We start from the raw sequence: 20,314 nt of genomic DNA on the forward strand, positions 1-20,314 counted from the left end.
CTTAAAAAGTGACCTTCAACCTTCAGGGGAGCCAGAGAGGGCCTAGTTATTCCCATCTTTTCCAACCATGGGCATTCTCACACGTTCATCCCAGTGTGCCCTACAATATCCTCCCTTTCCCTGTGCATCATGATGTGAAAGATTAGGAATCAACACTGAAGGGAAAAGAACAGAGGAATAGTAAGAGTAAATGTGGTGTCCTGAAAGCCAAAGGGTGAGAATCCTATAAGGGAGTATAGCCTTTTCATATCACCCAAAGAGGCCAATTAAAATGAGGCTTTTGAGACTGACACTTAGGATCACACTGTGCCATTCATAACACCAGCTTTAGTAGAATCCTGGGGCAGATATCAAAGTTTTGAGCAATGAAAGGGATACAGTGGGTGTAGACTAATAATATGGGTGTATGGGTATGGGTGTAGACTCTTGTTTTTCATGAACATAAATGTGAAAGGGAGGAAAGGGACAGTGTCAAAGGCCAAGGGGTGACGGTTTAATCTGAAAGAGAAGTAAACTTGTTTAGAAACCATGAAGGAAAGGAGTTTGTAGCAAGTTAGACATTTAAAATGACAGGATAAAGAAAAAATAATGGAGAAGCCAGATTTCAAAATGACAACATGTGGTCATGTTCCTAGAGTGGAAGGGACAACTTATCCAGGGAGATAAACTGAGGAATTGCACGGATGTAGCTAAGGTTCCTACCATGGAGGCTGAAAGTTGCATGGAGTTCATACACATAGTCTCAATTTCCATGGCATATCAGTTTCTCTGTTATTTCCTGTAAAAATATGGACTCAAGAGATGTTTGAAATAGTCTTGTATAATAAATTAGTAGTAGATCAGTTTAGGAAAACAAAACAAAACAGTTATGAAGCCTTTTATTGGCAAAGCAATGAATATATAAATAGCAACTTTCAGATGTTTAAACTATACTAAACATGGAAGAACATCTTTTTTCTTTGTTGGAGAAGATCGGTATTGCTTTTCTGAAGGTACCGTAAGTAGGGCCTTTGGGTTAGAGAATAAATCAAGGACCAAAATTCACTTTCATATCTGTATCTCTATGGTGTTCTCTTTACATTTCTCATGTCTAAGATTATTTTCTGTGAAATGATAAAAAAAGCATGTACTAAAAATATACTGTCAGTGATATCATTAATTATTTTAGAATACCAAGTGTAAATCAGATGGCAGAAGCCAGGCCACATTCCCATCTCATGGAAGACAGCGGGTAACTTTGTGAGTGTGCAAATTAATCGTTACTTTGCAAATGGCTCCATGCTGCAGTGAGAACATAGCAGTGCACAGAACGTTTTGCCAGTGGAACTGACAGAAGCAGCGTTTTCATGCATCTTTCATTATACTTTCTTTGCTTCCCTCACACCATTTCCACCTTTTATGGTGGAAAAGACCACTTTGTTGTTGTTGTTGTTGTTGTTTGGTCTTTTCCCCTCACAAGTCTCTTTCGCTTGTCACGTTATTCACAGGTCTCCCTAAATAAAATGCTTTGGTTTAAGAGATGATTTTCTGAAACTTAAGGATAAATAAATAAATACATCACTTTTTCTAGGCTCAATAAAAACTAAAGCCATTGTGTATCAACAATAAGAACAAATAAAGCAAAGGACCTGCCCTTACGTTTCTAATACAGTGGAGTTGTGACAAAGGTGAAAAATACATTTGAACCTTCCCGCCCCCAAAGCCCCTGCTAAAATAGGACATAAGCCTGCGTCTTTATTCAGTTACAAATTTAAAGTAGTCTCAGAAGCAAAGAGTTTAAGAGTTTTACACGTAGCTTGAGACTTTGTACATAATGTCAGTGCTGACGTTGTCGTTTTCATTTCTTTGCTTTTGTCTTCTACATTTATATGAAGGATATAACAACTTTGCATTTCGGTATTCACTTAAATAGAAGCTTGAGTTTGGCCAAATCCCTGATTCAAGCAAAACAGTTCCTCTCTCATCTCCTGAGAAAAACCAGGTGTATTGCACAAATATCTGTTGTTGACACGCAATTCAAGTTTTACTTGGTTTTTAATTTTTTTAATGTTTATTTATTTTTGAGAGAGAGAGAGAGAGAGCACGCACAGGTGCACGAGCAAGAGGGGGAGGGGCAGAGAGAGAAGGGGACACAGAATCAGAAGCAGGCTCCAGGCTCCAAACTGTCAGCACAGAGCCCGATGTGTGGCTCGAATCCATACACTGTAAGATCATGACCTGAGCTGAAGTCAAGACACTTAACCGACTGAGCCACTCAGACACCCCACGTTTTTCTTGGTTTTTAAATACTCACTAGCCTGTTATGTGCATGCATAGATAAGAGAAGGGAAGAGGATGCTAGGAACTCATGTTATAAAATATCATAAAATGCCGAAGTAACTGACTTGTGAACAAACACCATGTTACCTTCTTACTCCCACAGAGAATCCAGGGGGACATAAAGGTAGACTCTTTCTTACAGGAGGGGATTGGTTTGTTTACAGATCTAAAGGCTCTGTCTACTAAAAGGAGGGGAGAGGAAAATCTGAATTTTAATTGAACATGTGCCTCGTAAAGGCTGGCTGATCTTCAGGGTGCAGATTACAATCTACCAAAGTCAGAGTGTGCATTCCTAATTCACTGTCAATAAAACCTACCTATGCTTGTTACAAAGTTTATGATTCAAGCTCCTTAAGCTATTGGAGGTGACTTTTAGTGAAGCAAAACTATTCGTTTTCTCATTTAAAAGTTTATTTGCAGAACATTTCATGTTACCAGTTAGTCAGTCATGAAATAGTCTGAGTTTATGGACTGCATATATTTTTAATGCATAATTTCAAATTAATGTAAAGGGTATCGACATTTTCACTAGGAATATTGTTTTCAATTATAAGGACCTTTCTACCAATAGGAAAGGTGAGTTAAGATACTTGAAGGATTTATTTAATAAAATTAACAAAATAACTAATATGAAAAGTACTCTATCTCAGAAAGAGATCAGTGTTTAATTAGAGTATGCTCAATCGTTGTTTTCTAGATGGTTTTCTAAAGTTCTTGAAAGGACATTCAGAGACTCAAGAGGAAGAAATCGGACTAGTTGTAAATTAAAAGCAATTTCACTAGTGACTACGGGAGATATTCTAATGGGGAATGACCTTGGTTTGTCTGTTTGAAGGAATATAAATGTCTGATTAATTGGCCATGTCTACCTGAAGCCACTCACATTTTAAGATGTGGAGAAAAAAATCTTCATAATAACTTCTCAACAGGACATCAGACATCTAATTTACTAAACTCCTTATGATTTATGTGAATATTTTACTAATGTGTGATCTCAGCCTTTGAGGAAGCAAAGATACAGGAATAAGTCGAATTTAGGCAGGTTTCAAACAACGGGACAGGGGCGCCTGCATGGCTCAGCTGATTAAGTGCCCTACTCTTGCTTTCAGCTGAGGTCATGATCTCACAGTTCAAGGGTTCAAGCCCCGCATCGGGCTCCGTGCTGACGGTGCGGAGCCTGCTTGGGATTCTGTGTCCATCTCTCTCTTCTCCTCTCCTGCTCACTCTCTATCCCTCTCTCTCAAAATAAATAAATAAACATTTAATTTAAAAAATAAATAAATAAAACAATAGGACAAGCTCAAGGTTATTGACAAAAACCTGAGAAGACTCTGTAGGATTGGGTGTTTGCTAGGTGAGTTTAATGTACTGCTGTGGTGATCCAAGCACACACTTGCTGTTTCTAGGATTTCTGAAATCTCGATGGAGGTAGCTGAACAAGGACGCATAACAGCGGTGACTCCTCCAGCTCGTTTGATAGAAAGATGTGATTGTCCCCCAGGCTATTCCGGTTTGTCCTGTGAGGTAAGCTGGCTCCCACTAACCTGCATTAGCTCAACTCACTTAACCAGCCAAATGGAAATACTTCCAGAACTATCTTTGCTGCAGTCAGGTTTACTTCTTCATGCATACCCGTAAACTATTCTTTTTTTTTTTTTTTTTTTTTACTTTCCACTCACAGCGTGAGACACGGTAAGATCAGGGTGGTGTTATTGTTACATAGAAACAGGAATCACATGTGGAGGGAAATATTTGATGAAAATTAAGATTTGTAAAACCACGGAATAGTCAGGAAACAAGAATGTTTTCATAAGGCACATTTAGTATATCTGATCTATTTTCTTGGCATCTCTTCTACATGGCTAAAGACATTTTTTAAGCTGCAGTGATTATGAGACAGGATTACGTTGGGCTTGGAAAAACTGTTTTTATGTAGAACGTGACAAAACTTAGGCACTGAATAGCAGACTGTTCCTTTTCACATAGGCTTCTCAGTAGGACATATACTGTTCCAATAGTGACACTATCATTCAGTCATTATATTTCTAAAATTGCCTATTTTACTCTCTGGGATTTTCCTTTGATTATCTTTAGAGTTGGCCTATTTTCTAGATCTTTATCCTCTGGAAGTCTATTTCATTTTTGTGAATATTAAATATTCATAGGAAGAGTATAATGTGGGAAGAGGTGGAATGGATGAGAAACTGGCCTGGGTTTGAATCTCGACGTCACCATATACTTGGACTGAGACCTTGCACCATTTACTAGTCCCCTTTAATCTTCGCCTGGTAAATCCCTAAGCCCCTCACTAACTGCCTCCACACTCACCCTCTCCTGCCTCCCCACAGTGCAACCAGCGAAAGCTGGCATGAGAGGGCTGTTCCAGACCTGCTCAGGCCCTACAGCCCACATTCCCCCCTGGGGAGGGAGGCAGATTGATTGGTGCCCACAGCGTACCTCGTTGGATATTTTTAATACCTGAGCCTCCTGTGAAGGTGAAATGAGCTAAGAACCTAAAGTATTTCTTACACTACCTGGCAGTAGTCAACGTGGGTTGATGCTAATAGTATTATTATGGAATAATTCATTGTATGTCCACATACTGGTTTCTTTGAAAAAACTTCATGCATCTTTTGTAAATAGGATTTGAGAAATCCTAAAGCAGGTGATGGCACCAGGTCAAAACTAAAGTAACTTAAAAATAACGAATATAAACATCTTGAGATGTAGCCTATTATAATGAAAAGGGGTTTGGTCTCAGTGAATCCTCCCTAGTTTCACCACTTGGACAGGGCATTTGCTTGCCTGTTGCTGGACCTGAGGATTTTTACCTATAGAATTATCATGAGGATTGATTTAAATGAAAATATGCATGTGAAAGCCCTATTGTAAACTGCAGTGTCATTCAAATTAATTACCATTATATAAATTCCACATTGTTCAGAGAAGAATTTCATAAGAATAACTGCAAATATCTGTGAAACATCCGTAGAATAATAGCTTTGCGATCATTTTGAAAGACAATAGTCATATGAATGTGTCTATTTTGATCATAAATAATCAAATAATACACCTCATTATTAAATCATAACTCCTACATAGACATATATGCACTTGTACACATACCAGTAAGTATATGTATTGTACTTATATGCACAACCAACCAAAATACACATATGCACACACAGTGTAGTTGTGAACAGTGAGACAGTGAATGTGGCACATATGAAACATGCTACCTTTCCAATGAGCATAAAAGATTCAAAGATACAAGACAGAAAGAACTTGAGACTTTTCTAGAATTTTGTCCTAAGAAATGTTTGATTATAACATTACTATGTGACTTTGGTCAATTCTTTAATTGCTATAGGAGTTGTTACATAGTTATCCAATCTATAAAAGAACACATTGGGTTTTAAAGTTGTAGAATTCTCTGATTCTGCAATATGATTTTGCTATAAAAAGTATGGAGCAAGTAGGCAAGATTGACCTTTACTTGTCCTGAAGAGAAAGCTACTACAGCTTTATTTTTTCTGCATTTATTTAAAATAATGCTGTTCACTTACAAATAAAAATGCTAGTAGAGTAGCAAATTATTTTAATTCATTCTACCTTCCACTCCAGATTTTAAATGTTAAAAATTCTTCTTCTTGGGGCACCTGGGTGGCTCAGTCGGTTAAGCATCCGACTTCGGCTCAGGTCATGATCTCACAGTTTGTGAGTTCAAGCCCCACATCGGGCTCTGTGCTGACAGCTCAGAGCCTGGAGCCTGTTTCGGATTCTGTGTCTCCCTCTCTCTCTGACCCTCCCCGTTCATGCTCTGTCTTTCCCTGTCTCAAAAATAAATAATCATTAAAAAAATTTTTTTTTAATTCTTCTTCTTGTTATTGGTAGGCTTTTTAAATAGCATATTCTAAAACATACTTTCCCATTAATCTTGGCAATTTTCCAGCATTATATGAAAATATTTATTAGCACAAATAAGGAAAATGATAAATGAAAAAGATTAAGAAAACTAGGAACACATACAAACTAGCATCTTCGTTGGGCTTCACCTATGTCCTGTGAATTTCACTTAAGCTCCTATTTACAGACAATAATTACAGTAATACCTTAGTATTGAGATTATGGGGATAAAGGCCTATCTCTCATAATAAGGTGCCCGAGGTGTTCTCCACATCCCATTGCCTCTAATCCATTATACATCTTATTTATAATTCATCTTGATTCTAAAGTGTAATTACCCAAGCATAAAATCCAATCATCAAAGCAAGAGCTAAGGACAGTTTTGAAATAGTACTTCCCATTCCAGTAACATATGCTTTGGGTCATGAATACACAAAGCAATTCCTTTACAATATTTTTGCCAAATGTATGGTATTCTAGAGACATTCACATTTACAAGCTATTCATTTCATGTTTTTACCCAAAATGTGGTTGCAAATAAATAAAATAAAGTGTTAGTTACTGCTGAAAATATAGCCAATTGCGAAGACACTTCGCCTTTATCTGTTACTTGTAGTCTTATGATGCTACAGCCCTGTTCATTGAAAATGTTAGTTCTAGACATACCTACTTACTACAATTTATGATTTGAAGTAAAAGACCAGATTACCTTTAGAAGTGAAGACCCAATTTCCTTACCACATTTGTTGATGTGACAGCTATTGGCTTTACTATCTTTATTGAAGCTGTTTCTCACCATTGTCTCAGTTAATATTATTGCCCAACTGACCAAAACAGACCTAAACTCAGGTTAGGTTATATGCAGAAATGGAAAATAGTCAGCATTGAGTATGTGGTTCTCTGCAAGAAGACCATGGTAATCAAATATTTTCAGATGATCTCTGGATCATATGTTGTTCATTTCAGCATCTATCTCCTCACTCTCATGGTAAAATAAGGCTTCTGGCTCACAGTTGAATGGCTGGTGTCCACTGAGTCACCATTCAGAAGTTGTTACTTTGGCTACTAAAAATAATTTTTTAAATCCCCCCAAAATATATACCTATTATCAACTCACAAAACTCAAGACAAAATAGTGAAAATAGACTTTTCTTCTTCTATACGCACATCTCTTGGGATGCCCTGCACCACTTTTGTTGTATGTGGAAGATCCAAAGACTGTTTTCATGTGCATACAGTTATTGAGGAATATGGTATGGGTAAGTGGTATACACTGATATTCTGTGATCCGATGCGGTGTAGAACAATTACTGTTGTTTTTATTTTTAGTCTGTCTTCAATGACTATGTTTAACAAATTATCTGGAATACAGGCATCTATGTTGATATAGTATATGTCAAGCACTAAACATACATCATCTTATTTAATCCTCCCGACAACCTTATAAAAGAAAAAAAAAAACTTACCATTTACTGGATGGATCCTGTACAATACCAAGCACATTTCCTGGTATACCTACATCAACATTGAGTATGTATTGTGATCCCCATTTTGTGGATGGGAAAATGGAAGCCCAGCCCAGAATCACACAGCTAGAAAGCAGCAAAACTGTGATTTGAGCCTGGATAAGTCTGTTTCAAAAAACCTAGATGCACTTGCATACTCAACTAGGATGTTATCCAGATCCTTACGTTTGAGGTGAGGAAACTGCAACCACAGTGTTCAAAACCTGCGTGAAATTATGTGTAGTAAGCGGTGAACAAGAATTAAACTAAGGACTGCCTGGTTGCAAAACCCATCTAAGACAGAAGATAGTGTTTCCACTGGCAACAGCACAAGTGTCTGTTTTTCTTGTTAAAGTCTGAGGAGAGAGATGGGGATGTTGTGTAACCCTGCACCTGGAGATTCTCTGTTCTCTTTGTCTTCATTTCCTTGTTTCCTTCCTCCCACGTTTTTGTGCAAATGTGATTCATACATTTTGATGAGATGCCATATTATAAAAATAAAAATGGAAGGACAGCAGAAGATGATTGAGCTATGAATAATTTTTGCACATGGAAAGAAGGCTTTGGAAAAGTTTGAGTTAGAAAGAAGGAGATACTATTAGGACAGTGTTTACTTATTTGCTTTTTTTAAAATTCTCCATTTTGTTTCAGAAAGGATTTTAGACAGGACTTGAAAAAGTAGCTATTATCTTTCCTCTTTTGTTCTGACTCAAGCATAATCATTCTTATGAATTTTACCCCCGTTCACTGAGAAGAGAAAATATCTGATATGGAAAAACTCCCTCAAAAATATCAAAAAGTGGAAAGAATAAATACAAAAAAAAATCCAAGAAAGGAGGGGACTATGATGGAATAAATAATATCCAGTTCCTTGAAAAAGTGTTCTAAGTTTCTAACTCTTGCATAGTCTCTTTTGCTTTGCTAACTCTTAGAAATTTAATCTGTCAGGACATAAAATTTGTCTCAAGTGTTAGCACCGAAAGAAAAATCAGAAATCATCTGAGTTAATACACCTGCTCATTTGTGGGAGGGGGAAAGCATGTCTCAGTGACACCAGGCGACTTGCCTGTATTCCTCAGACAAAACTATCATGTAAAATTAAGGCTTTCATAGTCATCTGTGCCACAGTGCCAGAGTCTGAACGCCTTTAAAAGGCAAACATTAGCAGCAGAGAATGACGATCACATCAATGATTCTCAATTCTGGCTGCTTATTAGACCCAGTTCGGAGTTTTAAACCCTGGCCCTACTCTCCACCAATCAAATTAAATAAGAACTTCTGGAGGTGGAGCCAGGTGTCAGTATATAAAACTCCTCAGATGATTCTATGTGCAGCCAGGATTGGAAACCACAAAGGTCGGCCTAGGAGGTTCAACACAGAGCTCCACTTGGAGCACAGGCTTAAACTCCTACTATGGGTGGTTTTCCTTTTTGTCCTGCTATGTTTCCTGGGAAGAGCCATAGTAACAGGAGAAACTGGGTGTGTGTTATGGTAAACTTCACCTGTGGTGCTCACCTTCAGCTTTCAGTTTATACCACTGAATTTCATATAATTCCTCAATGAAAACTCCTGTTTCTGAATTTTATTCTTCCTCTGAGATTGCTTTTAAACTTTTCTTTGAGGTCTAAAGTGGAGCTAGGAGATCTCAATTTGTGTGATTTTCACACTGACACACACACCACTTACACCCTAAGCAAATATGCCAGTAAAATAACAATAATTATATAGGTGTCCAAGGGTGAAATTCATGTAAAGAAAATCCAGTTTTATTCTATAGTCCACATAGGAAAGAACTGGAACAACTCATGCTGTGAAATATTTTTCAATACACCTTGACTTGTTTCTTCAGTTTCTTAAATGAATTACTCAGCCATAATTCCTAGACTTTATTTGGTAATAATGGCAATATGAACCTTGATTTTAAATAATATGAATAAAGACAATGCATTATATTTAAATTTTAAAATGTAATATGTATTAAAATATATTATTAAGTCCACCACAAGACAAACAAGACTCAGAATATTTTGAATACTGTTCCCGATTTTCTTTACTGGATTGCTCGAAGCTGGGACATTATTTAATCTTCTTGGAATTTCTTATAGGCTGGGATAAAAGCAAAGAGATTCTTAATTAAATGCTTAATGGAGGTACTTTTGCTGTATCCAAATCAAAATAAGCAAGGAGAGTGCTGACTATTGATCTTTTTCTTTTTCCAAGGAAGCTTTTTGTATATTCCACTCTGGATGACCTAGTCCAGAATCAAAAGAATGCAGAGGCATTAGAGAGTCCTTCATGCATATTTTTTTCCTGCTTATTCAGCAATCACTTTTCTTTCATCAATGGGAACAAGATATCCTGTGACGAAAAAAATCATACATAGCCAAGGTGGTAAAACAGTCTCTTTATAACCTTCACTGGGATCTGAAAAACCAACTCTTACCTTTTACTCCTAAATCAAACAACATCTGATAAATGCAGTAGCTTTGCATACCAAGAGGACTGAGTCTGGAACACAAGACTGTTCTCATTACCTCTTCAGAGCTGTGGGCTTCCTTCCAGAAAGCCAGAGATGTTTTTGAGACATTTGCATAATAAACCCGAATGAAGATAGAAGTCTTGATTTTGCATATGTCAGCTTTGCTAGCAGTTTTCTGTTTGCTCTCAGATTTTTATTGCAAAATGAAAAAAAAATGGATCAGGGAAAGATAAATTTTATTGGTGGCCTAATATTCCCAAGACAGGAGAATTTTGAATTTCTTGCTTTTATCGTCTTTAAATTATATCGATATAAATAATGCAACCATGACACTTTTCTATTTAATATTTCCCTGAGTCTCATTGGACATTTGCTAGTTATCCATCAGGCACAGCAGAAGCAGATTTTAGGTTGTCAAAGACATTGGAATTCTCTCTTTAGTCCAAATGACAATTTTATTTAAAAATAAACCTATTTTTCAAAAAAAATAAAAAACAAAAAATAACTACTTGAAGTTGTTTCAGACTGAGTGGTATATGCAAATGACAGCTTTCCTTTCCGAGGTCTGATGTCTCGGATGCTCCCGGTACACTTGAAGGACCACACAAAAGTAGATATTAGGAATTAAAACTGGCACTTGTGTTTATAAGTGATATTGCCTTTAATGCAGGGAGGGGAAAAGTAGTCCTTTTTAACCACTGAAGAACCCAAGTATTGCTAAACGAAGATTTATAACTTGGCTGCCCTAATTGGTTTCCTTTTCTTTCAGACATGCATGCCAGGATTTTATCGACTACGGTCTGAGCCAGGCAGCCACACTCCTAGACCAACCCTGGGTACCTGCGTTCCATGTCAGTGTAATGGACACAGCAGCCTATGTGACCCTGAAACTTCTATATGCCAGGTATTTACCTGAGCCTTCCGTGAAGAAGGCCCATGTGCTCATTTATCTTTACACATGCTCAGATACCATGTGCAGAGGCGAGAGAAATTGCAGGGAACGTAATTGTGTATGTGTGTGAAATAAAACATGCAGGAAAAAAAAAAACATTTACCCATATTATGCATTTTTTAAAGTAATTAAAAATTGATAATTGGAAAAGCCACTGCTCTTGTCGAGAAATAAAATACCAACAGCATTTTAGAAGAACACCTGGGAGCACTACTATTTATTTAAAAATACACGAGGATTTTTTTTTTGATTACACCCGCAAATAAACTTATTAAAATTTGGAAAGATAAAAAATATTTTAAAAAGATAAAAATCATCTAAGATTTAACATAAACATTTAAACTTTTAGGTATTTTCTACCATTTTTATGCATGCATTTACAAATAAGATTTATATAGTACCACGTGTGCCATTTTATATTCTGCTTTTTAAATGTAGCTATTTTGAGCATGTTGTGTTGCTGGATGTTCCTTGAAATCTTTAGTCTTGATTGGATATCCCATAATTTAACCATTTTCCTTAGAATTCCAGCTACTCGTTGTTGTTGTTGTTATTGTTGTTGTTGCTGTTGTCCTGTTCATGCTAACACCCTGCTCTCTACCATTGCCATCTACCTTGGAACAATGAGGACTCAAGAAATTCAAGTTTGCCGTGTCACCACTTAGAGTTCCCCAGACTCTAATCCTCACACAGCTCTCTGGACATCAGATTTGCTGAACCCATTTCCCACTTCTCATCTTTGGAAACCCCTTCAGTGAGCCTTCTGGAACTCAAGATCGGAACTCAGCAAAATCCCCCACATATTCTCCCTGTTCACTTAGTATTCTCTTCATTTAGCTCTCCCTGACATACTGCTCCTCCCACAGCGCCCCCAAGGAGTAACTATCGTTTTCTCTCACACTTTTCATTTGCCTGAGCATGAAGGTAGGCAGGCGTCCTTGCTCCTCATGGCCACTTTCATATCATCCTCCTTTCTCCCTCATAACAACACCCAGCTATGAATCTCATGCCCCCATCTATTTGCCCACTACACCTGCTCGTTGATGTTCTCTATTAATCCTCAGGTCACCCACCTCCTTCCTTGAAGATTTTTCCTCTGTATCATTGTTCTACCATTATTCCTAATAATTCTTGGTGATTTTAATGTCCATGAAATTAACTTTTCCATACCCTTAACTATGTTTCTTGTTCTTACTCCATGGTGCTAGTCTAGAACTTGTCATTAGGAGTAACTGCAGTGACTCCACAGTCTCAAGGTCAACTATACTCTTTTTGACTACCATCTCTTTACTCTCCAGTTCACTTTTTAATACATCATCTTCAACCTTGTTAGTCTCACCATTGATGCTCACACCATTGTTTCTTACCTCTTTCATGCCCTCACTTTCTCAACCAGCTTAATATTCAACATTCCATTGGTATCACTGCTTTGTAATGTTCATTTTTCTTGCTGTTCCTTTACTTATTTTCACTCCATGAATTCTAACACTGGGTAAATTCTACTCCTTCTAAGCTGAATGTGGCTGATGAAAAACAGACAAGTATGCTGTCTAATCTCACCATAAATTCATTATCACTCACTTCAAATGGACCCTTCGTATTGCTCTGCAGTCGTGCCATTTTTCTTTAGTCCACTTCCCTTCCCACATTTCTGGATGCTTATCGCACACCTTCCCCTTCTCTTCAAGCCCTCAGCCCCCTCCCCCAACCCTTTTCCAGCCTCACTCTTAGTTGATAGTCATGCTCCTTATTATTTCATTGAGAGATTAGAAGCAGTCAGAAGAGAACTAACATGATCTTCCACTACCATTTGCACCCACTTTTTCTGCATCTGTGTGCAATTATCTGAGTCTTCCATCATTTTGGATGGACTTTTCTTATTTCTAGAAAAGACCAAGTCTGCACTTATGCTTTAAATCCCAGCCTTTTTTTTTAAGCTTATTTATTTATTCTGAGAGAAAGAGAGTATGAGTGGAGGAGGGGGAGAGAGAGAGAGGGAGAAAGAGAATCCCAAGCAGACTCCACACTATCAGCCCAGAGCCGGATGTGGGCCTTGAACTCACAAACCTTGAGATCATGACCTGAGCCGAAATCAAGAGTCGGCGGCGTAACAGGCTGATCCACCAAGGTTCCCCTGATCCCAGCCCTTTCTCCTGCTCACGGGCATTACTCCACCCATCCCTGTTTCTCCCTCCCTCTTGTATCATCACTTTTTGGTTCTTCTTCTCTCTTCCAAATAATAATAATAATAATAATAATAATAATAATAACAAAAATAAAAACAAATTCTCTTGCCTTCACTTTCCCTCTTGACTTCTACCACTTCATTCCTCTCCTATACAGTGAAGAGCTATTTATACTCTCTCCACAATTTCTCTCCCACCATTCTCTCTTGAATTACTAAAATCAGGCTTTTAGCTCTACCAGCATACTGAACCCTGCGACTAGTGTTCATCTATCAGTCTCCATCTATCTTGATTGCTCAGCAGCATTTGCTACTCTGAGTTATCCATTCATCTTAAAAGTTTTTGTTCACTTTGCTTCCTTGGACATGCTGTTCCAGGGATTTCCAACCTGGGTGACCACGCCTTCTGTCTTCTTGGCTATGTTTAGCTCCTTACCTGAGAGCTACACACTGGGGTTCCCATAGTCCTTGGAACAGTTTGCTTCTCTAACTACACTCATTCTCCTGGTGATCTTACGCAGGCACATGTCTTTCAATACCTACACTGAGACACTATGATATTTACCATTGTTTCTATGATTCAATTTGAGATCCAACTCTAATATTTCTAGAACTTATTGTGGTATGAGGAGGTATCTTTCTCCAAATATATATTACTTTAAAGAAACAATTATTTATTAACATTTCCTTTTCTCTTTGATAAATTATGGTGTCCGAATACATATAAATTTGTTTTATCTATATTAAGATATGTTTGAAGGATCATCTATTCTGTTCTCTTTATCGTCTAGTTCTTATTACAGTATTCTGACTACCTTTATTTTATATTAAGTTATGGTACCTGGCAAAGCAAGGCCCTTTTTTTCTTCTTCTTTTCTAATTTCTTGACTGGATGTAATTATATATTCTTCCAAAGGACAGAATTTGATTCACAATTTCAATCTCTTCACCAAAAAAACATTATTGGAATTTTTATTGGAATGGTATTAAATCTATGTGTAAAGAATTGCTGCCTTTACACTATTTAATTAGCTTCCCTCAACCCAGGAAAATAATACTCTTCTCTATTCAAAACATTTTGTGTCTCACAGTAAACTGTTTTTGTTATTATCTGTATAGGTTGTGCATTTCTCATATTAAACTTATTTCTATGTATCCTACACTTTTACTTCAATGGTGAACATTATATTTTTTTCTGTTTCAGTATATTTCCTAATTTGTTGTTACTGATAAACATTAACAGAATAGAGTTTTTACGTGTGTTTGATATCCAACCGCTATTTTTTAGTTCTAGAAGTTTCTCAGTTGCTTCTTTCAATTATTTTTATATTTATAATATTATTTGCAAATAATTATAATTGTGATTATTCTTGCCAGAAGCTGTATCTAGTATAATAATTTTATGTTTTTGCATTAAGTCTTCTAAAAATGTTAAATACAAGGATAATCGGCTTCCTATCTTACTCCTAATTTTAATGTTAGTGTCTCAAGTCTTTGACGCCAAAGTATGACTCTGGTGGTTAGCTTAGGATAAACATTCTTTACCATGTTGAGAAAACTTCTTTTCATTCCTGGCCTCTTAAAGATATCTTCTTTTAGTCAAGACAGGATATTAAAATTGGTCATATGCTTATTTGTGAGGAGTGAAGTAAAGGTAGAGATACATTTAAGATATGAAAATATATTTCTTTTTACCTTGAACTGAATGATGAACACTTTTATTGACTAGATGAATAACTGAATAATATTAACCATCCTTGAATTCCTGATATAATTACTATTTGTTCAGTCTGGTACTCTTTCACCAATCTGCTGGCCTGTAAAATTCAATAAATAATTTCAGGAGAGGGGATTAATTTATACATTCTTCAGTGAGAATTAAATGCATTTTTCTTTCTTATGCAATCTTCACTGGTATTTTTTAGCAAGGCTTTGTTTAATTCATATGATTAATTTAAAAACATTCATAAAGGATACAGTTTAATTTCATTGTTTTAGGATAAAAATTGTCGTCTTTAAATTGTCCTCTTTTGAGTAATTGGCTATTATAGCTTTTTTGTGCCACAAGTCTATTTTTTGAGATATCCCCAGATGAAGTGAAAAATAAATACATGTGCACATCAAATATGCACAGCTAGTATTAGTTACTATACTCTAAATTTTTATATTTTCCTCAGGGAACATACAACTTTTGAATTTAGGCAACTTTGTTCATTTTGGAAATAGCCCCAGGAGGCAAATAGGAAATACCTATTATTACCCTGATGGTGTGACTGAGGAAACTTGAAGCATACTGATTTCTTTTCTGTGTGGATCTCAATTTAATATCAGCTCCATTACACAGAGCAATGCCCTCTACTTGGGTAGAGCGGTCATAAGCATGACTCTGGGGTCCGACTGCTTTGATTCCAATCCTGGCTTCATCGCTTGTAGGCTGTGGAAGCCCAGTCATTTTATCTCATGCTAACAGGGTCTTAGTCTCCTCATTTACAAAATGAAGATAATAGTAGTACCTACTCATAGAGCTTTTGTAAGGGTTCGATGAAATACATTATAAAGGGTTTAGAACACTACTTACTTAGTACATGATAAGCTCCATAGAAGTGATAGCGATGATGATGTTGATAAAGGTAACAATTACCATACATGTTATCCACTGTTTAGAGTCTAAGAATCAATGAGATGATAATTAATCAAAACATGTAAACATCATTATCTCTAGCACTATGCTAGATTTCCTCACTTTTATTTTCTTTATATCTTTCTTTAAAAAAGAACAAAAACACTATAGAAAGCTTTACAGTCTAAGCATTTCAACTTTTAATAAAACCCACATCACTTTGCAACTATTCTCTTCGTAATTCCTAATGATACTTACCAGAAAGCTATTGCTCTACTTTAGACATTAATATATCCTACACAGAGACATGTTGCTACCAATAGCTCAGTGACTATTGTCCCTTAATGAAAATTTTCTTCAAAATGGAAGGACAAAACCTATATGATATTGAACCCCAAGCCCAGGGGGAAGAGGAGGTGAGTGAACAAACACTAATCAGTACACGCACCTACACACACAGACACTCTTAAGTAGGTAAGTAGATAGGTAGGTAGGTTGATAGAGTTGGAACATAGATAGATAGATAGATGATAGATAGATAGATAGATAGATAGATAGATGGATGATAGAAAGATAAATGACAGAGTTTTCAACTTTATATAACACACACATCACTATCTATATCTTTACCTGTATCTATATCTATATCTATCTATACATTTTTATATCATCACTACACCCCACCCCCAGTCAGTATTACTTTTCCATTTTTTTAAAGGGAATAGTGAATTCTCAGCTAGCTCAAATAACTTTTTCAACACCAAATAATTTGTGGAAATATTATTTTCACTCTATCACTATTCTTATTTTAAAATGAAAAGAAAAAACAGAAATCTCCGTTATTGATCTGCTTCGTTGTCTGAAACCACCAGAATCTGTGATTAACCAATTAACCTTATATTTTGTAAACAGACTCATAACACAAATCTACTGCATTTAAGGTGTTTTGTAAACCTTATTTTATTGAATTTATCTAACAATATTACCAACGTAGAATTGTTAGCATTTTTTTTACAACTCTAAATTAACACTTAGAAAATTTAAGTAACCTACAGAGCATTGGATAAAATGTATTAGAATCAGTTTCCAAATATACTACAAAATGCTACCTACAGACTGTGAGAGAGAGTAAACACACTGTTATCTGATTAAATGAGTTTCACTTTGAAGGCCCAGGTGAATTATAAGCTAGAATACTGATAGAATCTGCGGATATGATTAAAAGCCATGTATGAAAAATATTTGCAAAATCATGAAAATATGAAATTTGCCATAGTATGGAAAGCAGTGAATTGTCACTCCTGGTTTGTAAAGGAAAGTAAAATGTATCAAACATTGATTTTGATCTCCAGTAAAACTTAAGGATTTCTTACTTAACTGTCAAGTATAGAAAAAATAAACAGTGCTCATTAGAAATCAGTATAATTTCACTCAAAATAACATATCAGAATAACTGCTATGGTTACTATATGTATAATATCTGAGACCTTTCCTGAATACCATTACAATATCAAATTTATCAGAAAGTGTGATACATCATATCTGAAAATCAGCAAAAATAATGACAGTACCATATATCCGACCTTGAAGACTGGTCTCTGTAGATAGATTTTTTTCACATTTATTCTTACAGTAAGCTTATGAGGTAGATAGAATTGTTTCTCCTTTTAAAGTTGATGAACTAATGCTGACAGAAATTAAATACTTTGATTAAATCATAAGCTAGTAAAGGCTAGCTTTATGATCCCAACTGTAGTTTGTTTAAATAGGCATTTGACAGAATGTTTCATGATGTTTTTACAAACAAACTTGAAAATATAGGCTCAATGGTAATCAGTTACCAAGTTTTATGGGTGTGGTTGCTGAACTGTGTGCTATAGGTTCTAGGTTCATGCGTCCAATGATGGGATCTAGGCTTTCACCCCGTCCTGTTTGAAATTGTTATCAGTGATCCAGATGAGATCTATCAAATAGATGACATAAAGCTGGAAGTGTTATCTAATGTATCAGATGGTGGTCAAGAAGCTAAAAGAGCTTGACAGGTGGAAGTATGAGTGACAATTAACAAGATGAAATTAATATAAAAGTTTTGAACTTAGACTCATTTCTTTTTTCATTCTTGTGGCATTTGGTAAACATTCCAATGTGAAGGTATTGTGGTAGGTGATGAAAAGATATCAAGGTGGGGAGCGCATGGATGGGCCTTGCCCTCTAGGAGCTTATATTCTAGTGTTTAAGAGCAGAGGAAATGACACAGCACAGCAATGCCTATGAAATAGGGCAACGCATAATATCACTCTTGAGAATATAATTAACCTCTTATTAGCCATCTAAAATATAGAAAATTTTCCTAAAGATTAATGTCTATACAAGAGAAAAATTATGTCCACTGTTTCAAAGCAGACAGAAGAGTCATATGAAATGTCTATGTCGAAAAGTTTCAAAAACAGCATCATGATTTATGTGTTGTTTTTGTGGACCTAACCAGAACATTTGATTTTGTTAACCAAGTTTAGTATGTCAACAACCCTGTGAAGGATTGACTGTCCAGAGAAGGTAAAGATATTTTCTTGATCTGTATATAGAGTTGTAGGTATAATAGCAGCAACTATATTTTTGAATCTCTGTATTTCTAACAATGATCAACGTTATCTGTGTTTTGAGCCAATTATTAATGTTATATTAGGTTACATAAAATAATTCAGTATGTAGTCAGTTTATTTTTACAAAAGCAAAGTGTGGATAATTGTTCAAGATCCTATGTATTTTATGGCACATGTTTATTTCAACAACTGTAAAATATGTTCTTAAAACATTCCCCCAGTTAATTCTTATTTACCATTTGACACCTTGCTGAATGATTTAGACTGTAATTCATAGATAATTATTTTATCTTCAAACCATTTTCTCTTTCCGTGCTGCTCTTAAAAATGGAATGGATAGTTTATTGTTAAATTACTGGTTTCTTTGAATGGCTGAATAGAAGACGATCATGGTAGTTTTCCAACAAATCCTAATACAAAATATGCGACAAAGCATCTAGCTCTGCTAACCACATTTCTATGAAGTCATTAGGCTTGAAACTTGGCCTTTTTCATCAAGGAGACTGGCCAGTTTCATCTATACTTCCTATAATGTGCACTCATTCATGCAGTCATTCAAAATAGTCATCAAATGTCTACCATGTTTTAATCATTGTGTTGAACTAGAAGGAGCAGTCAGCCCTGACTTCAGACATAAGGGAATGTTTATCAGAGAAAGCAACATTTAAAATGAGAGCTGAAATGAATGGTTGCTAGCCAGGTGAGAAGATGGAAAAACATTCCTTAACAAGGGATTTGCATATAAGAAGTCCCAAAGGAAAGAGAGAGCATGGCATAATTTGAGAATTTCAGATGGTCCTAAATGATTTTAGCATAGCATACAAAGGTTGCAGTGGATGGAGGTAGGGCTGGAGGTAAACAGATGATAAAGGTCTTTCTTGCCACGATAGAGAGTTTTAAATTCATCCTGAGGATAATGGAGAACTAACGCAGGCTTTCCAGCAAGGGAATGGCATGGATTGATAAATTCTGTAGGATGACCACTCTGATTGCAGTGTGGGGTAATCACTGGGTAAAAAAATTTAGAAGCAGTATCTTTAGCTAAATTCCGTCCTAGTAAACCAGGTAAAAGATGAGAGCAGCCAAATAAAAATAGTAGCAACAAGGAAGTAAAGAAGCAGAGAGTAATAGAATCATGGAACATGATGATCAAACAGGCTCTCTGGAATGAGAGAGGCCTCTAGATTCCTGGCCTGGGTAATTAAGCAGATGATAGTGACTCCAGATGAAATGGGCAATTAGCCCGTTTAAAGAGAGATGAGCTTAATTTTTGACATTCAAATTGAAGGTGCTTTTGTGTTATGTAATAAGATCTATCCAGGGAACATTTGGAAATGTAAACCCAAAATTCATTAGAGATATCTTTCTAGGCTGAATATATACGATTTAAAGGTTTTGGCAAAGAGATGATAACTAAAGTCATAGTAATGGATGAAATCACCAAGGTAGAATGTGTAGGGAAAAGAAGACAAAAGAGAGATGAGAATCTTTAGAATCAAGGACCAATCTTATTAAACAGAAAGGGAAAAAAAGTCCATGAAACAGTAGCCGTAGAGTTAGGAGAAAAACCAGCAGACTAGACCATTAAAGAAACCATAGAAAGAGAATAGTTCAAAGAGTGGCCAGAAATATTAGCTGCTGCAGAAAATTCATGTATCATGAGGACCTATTATTGTCAGTAAATTTTGACTTATCAACAAAAATCTTATGAGTGAGCCTAGAGTTACAATAATCAGAATTTTTTT

At 36.1% G+C, this 20,314-nt stretch overlaps 1 protein-coding gene across 5 annotated transcripts in view; it reads left to right on the forward strand.

The window, feature by feature from the left end:
• Positions 1–20,314, forward strand: part of LAMA2 (laminin subunit alpha 2) — a 609,603-nt gene that overhangs the window by 406,443 nt on the left and 182,846 nt on the right. For all 5 annotated transcript variants that reach the window (XM_042987144.1, XM_042987146.1, XM_042987145.1 and 2 more), the window contains 2 exons: positions 3,726–3,843; positions 10,979–11,113. In XM_042987144.1, coding sequence (XP_042843078.1) covers positions 3,726–3,843; positions 10,979–11,113 — 253 coding nt within the window. The remainder of the gene's footprint in view (positions 1–3,725; positions 3,844–10,978; positions 11,114–20,314) is intronic.

The sequence above is a fragment of the Panthera tigris genome, chromosome B2 (assembly GCF_018350195.1).
Source record: "Panthera tigris isolate Pti1 chromosome B2, P.tigris_Pti1_mat1.1, whole genome shotgun sequence".
Classification (NCBI taxonomy): domain Eukaryota; kingdom Metazoa; phylum Chordata; class Mammalia; order Carnivora; family Felidae; genus Panthera; species Panthera tigris.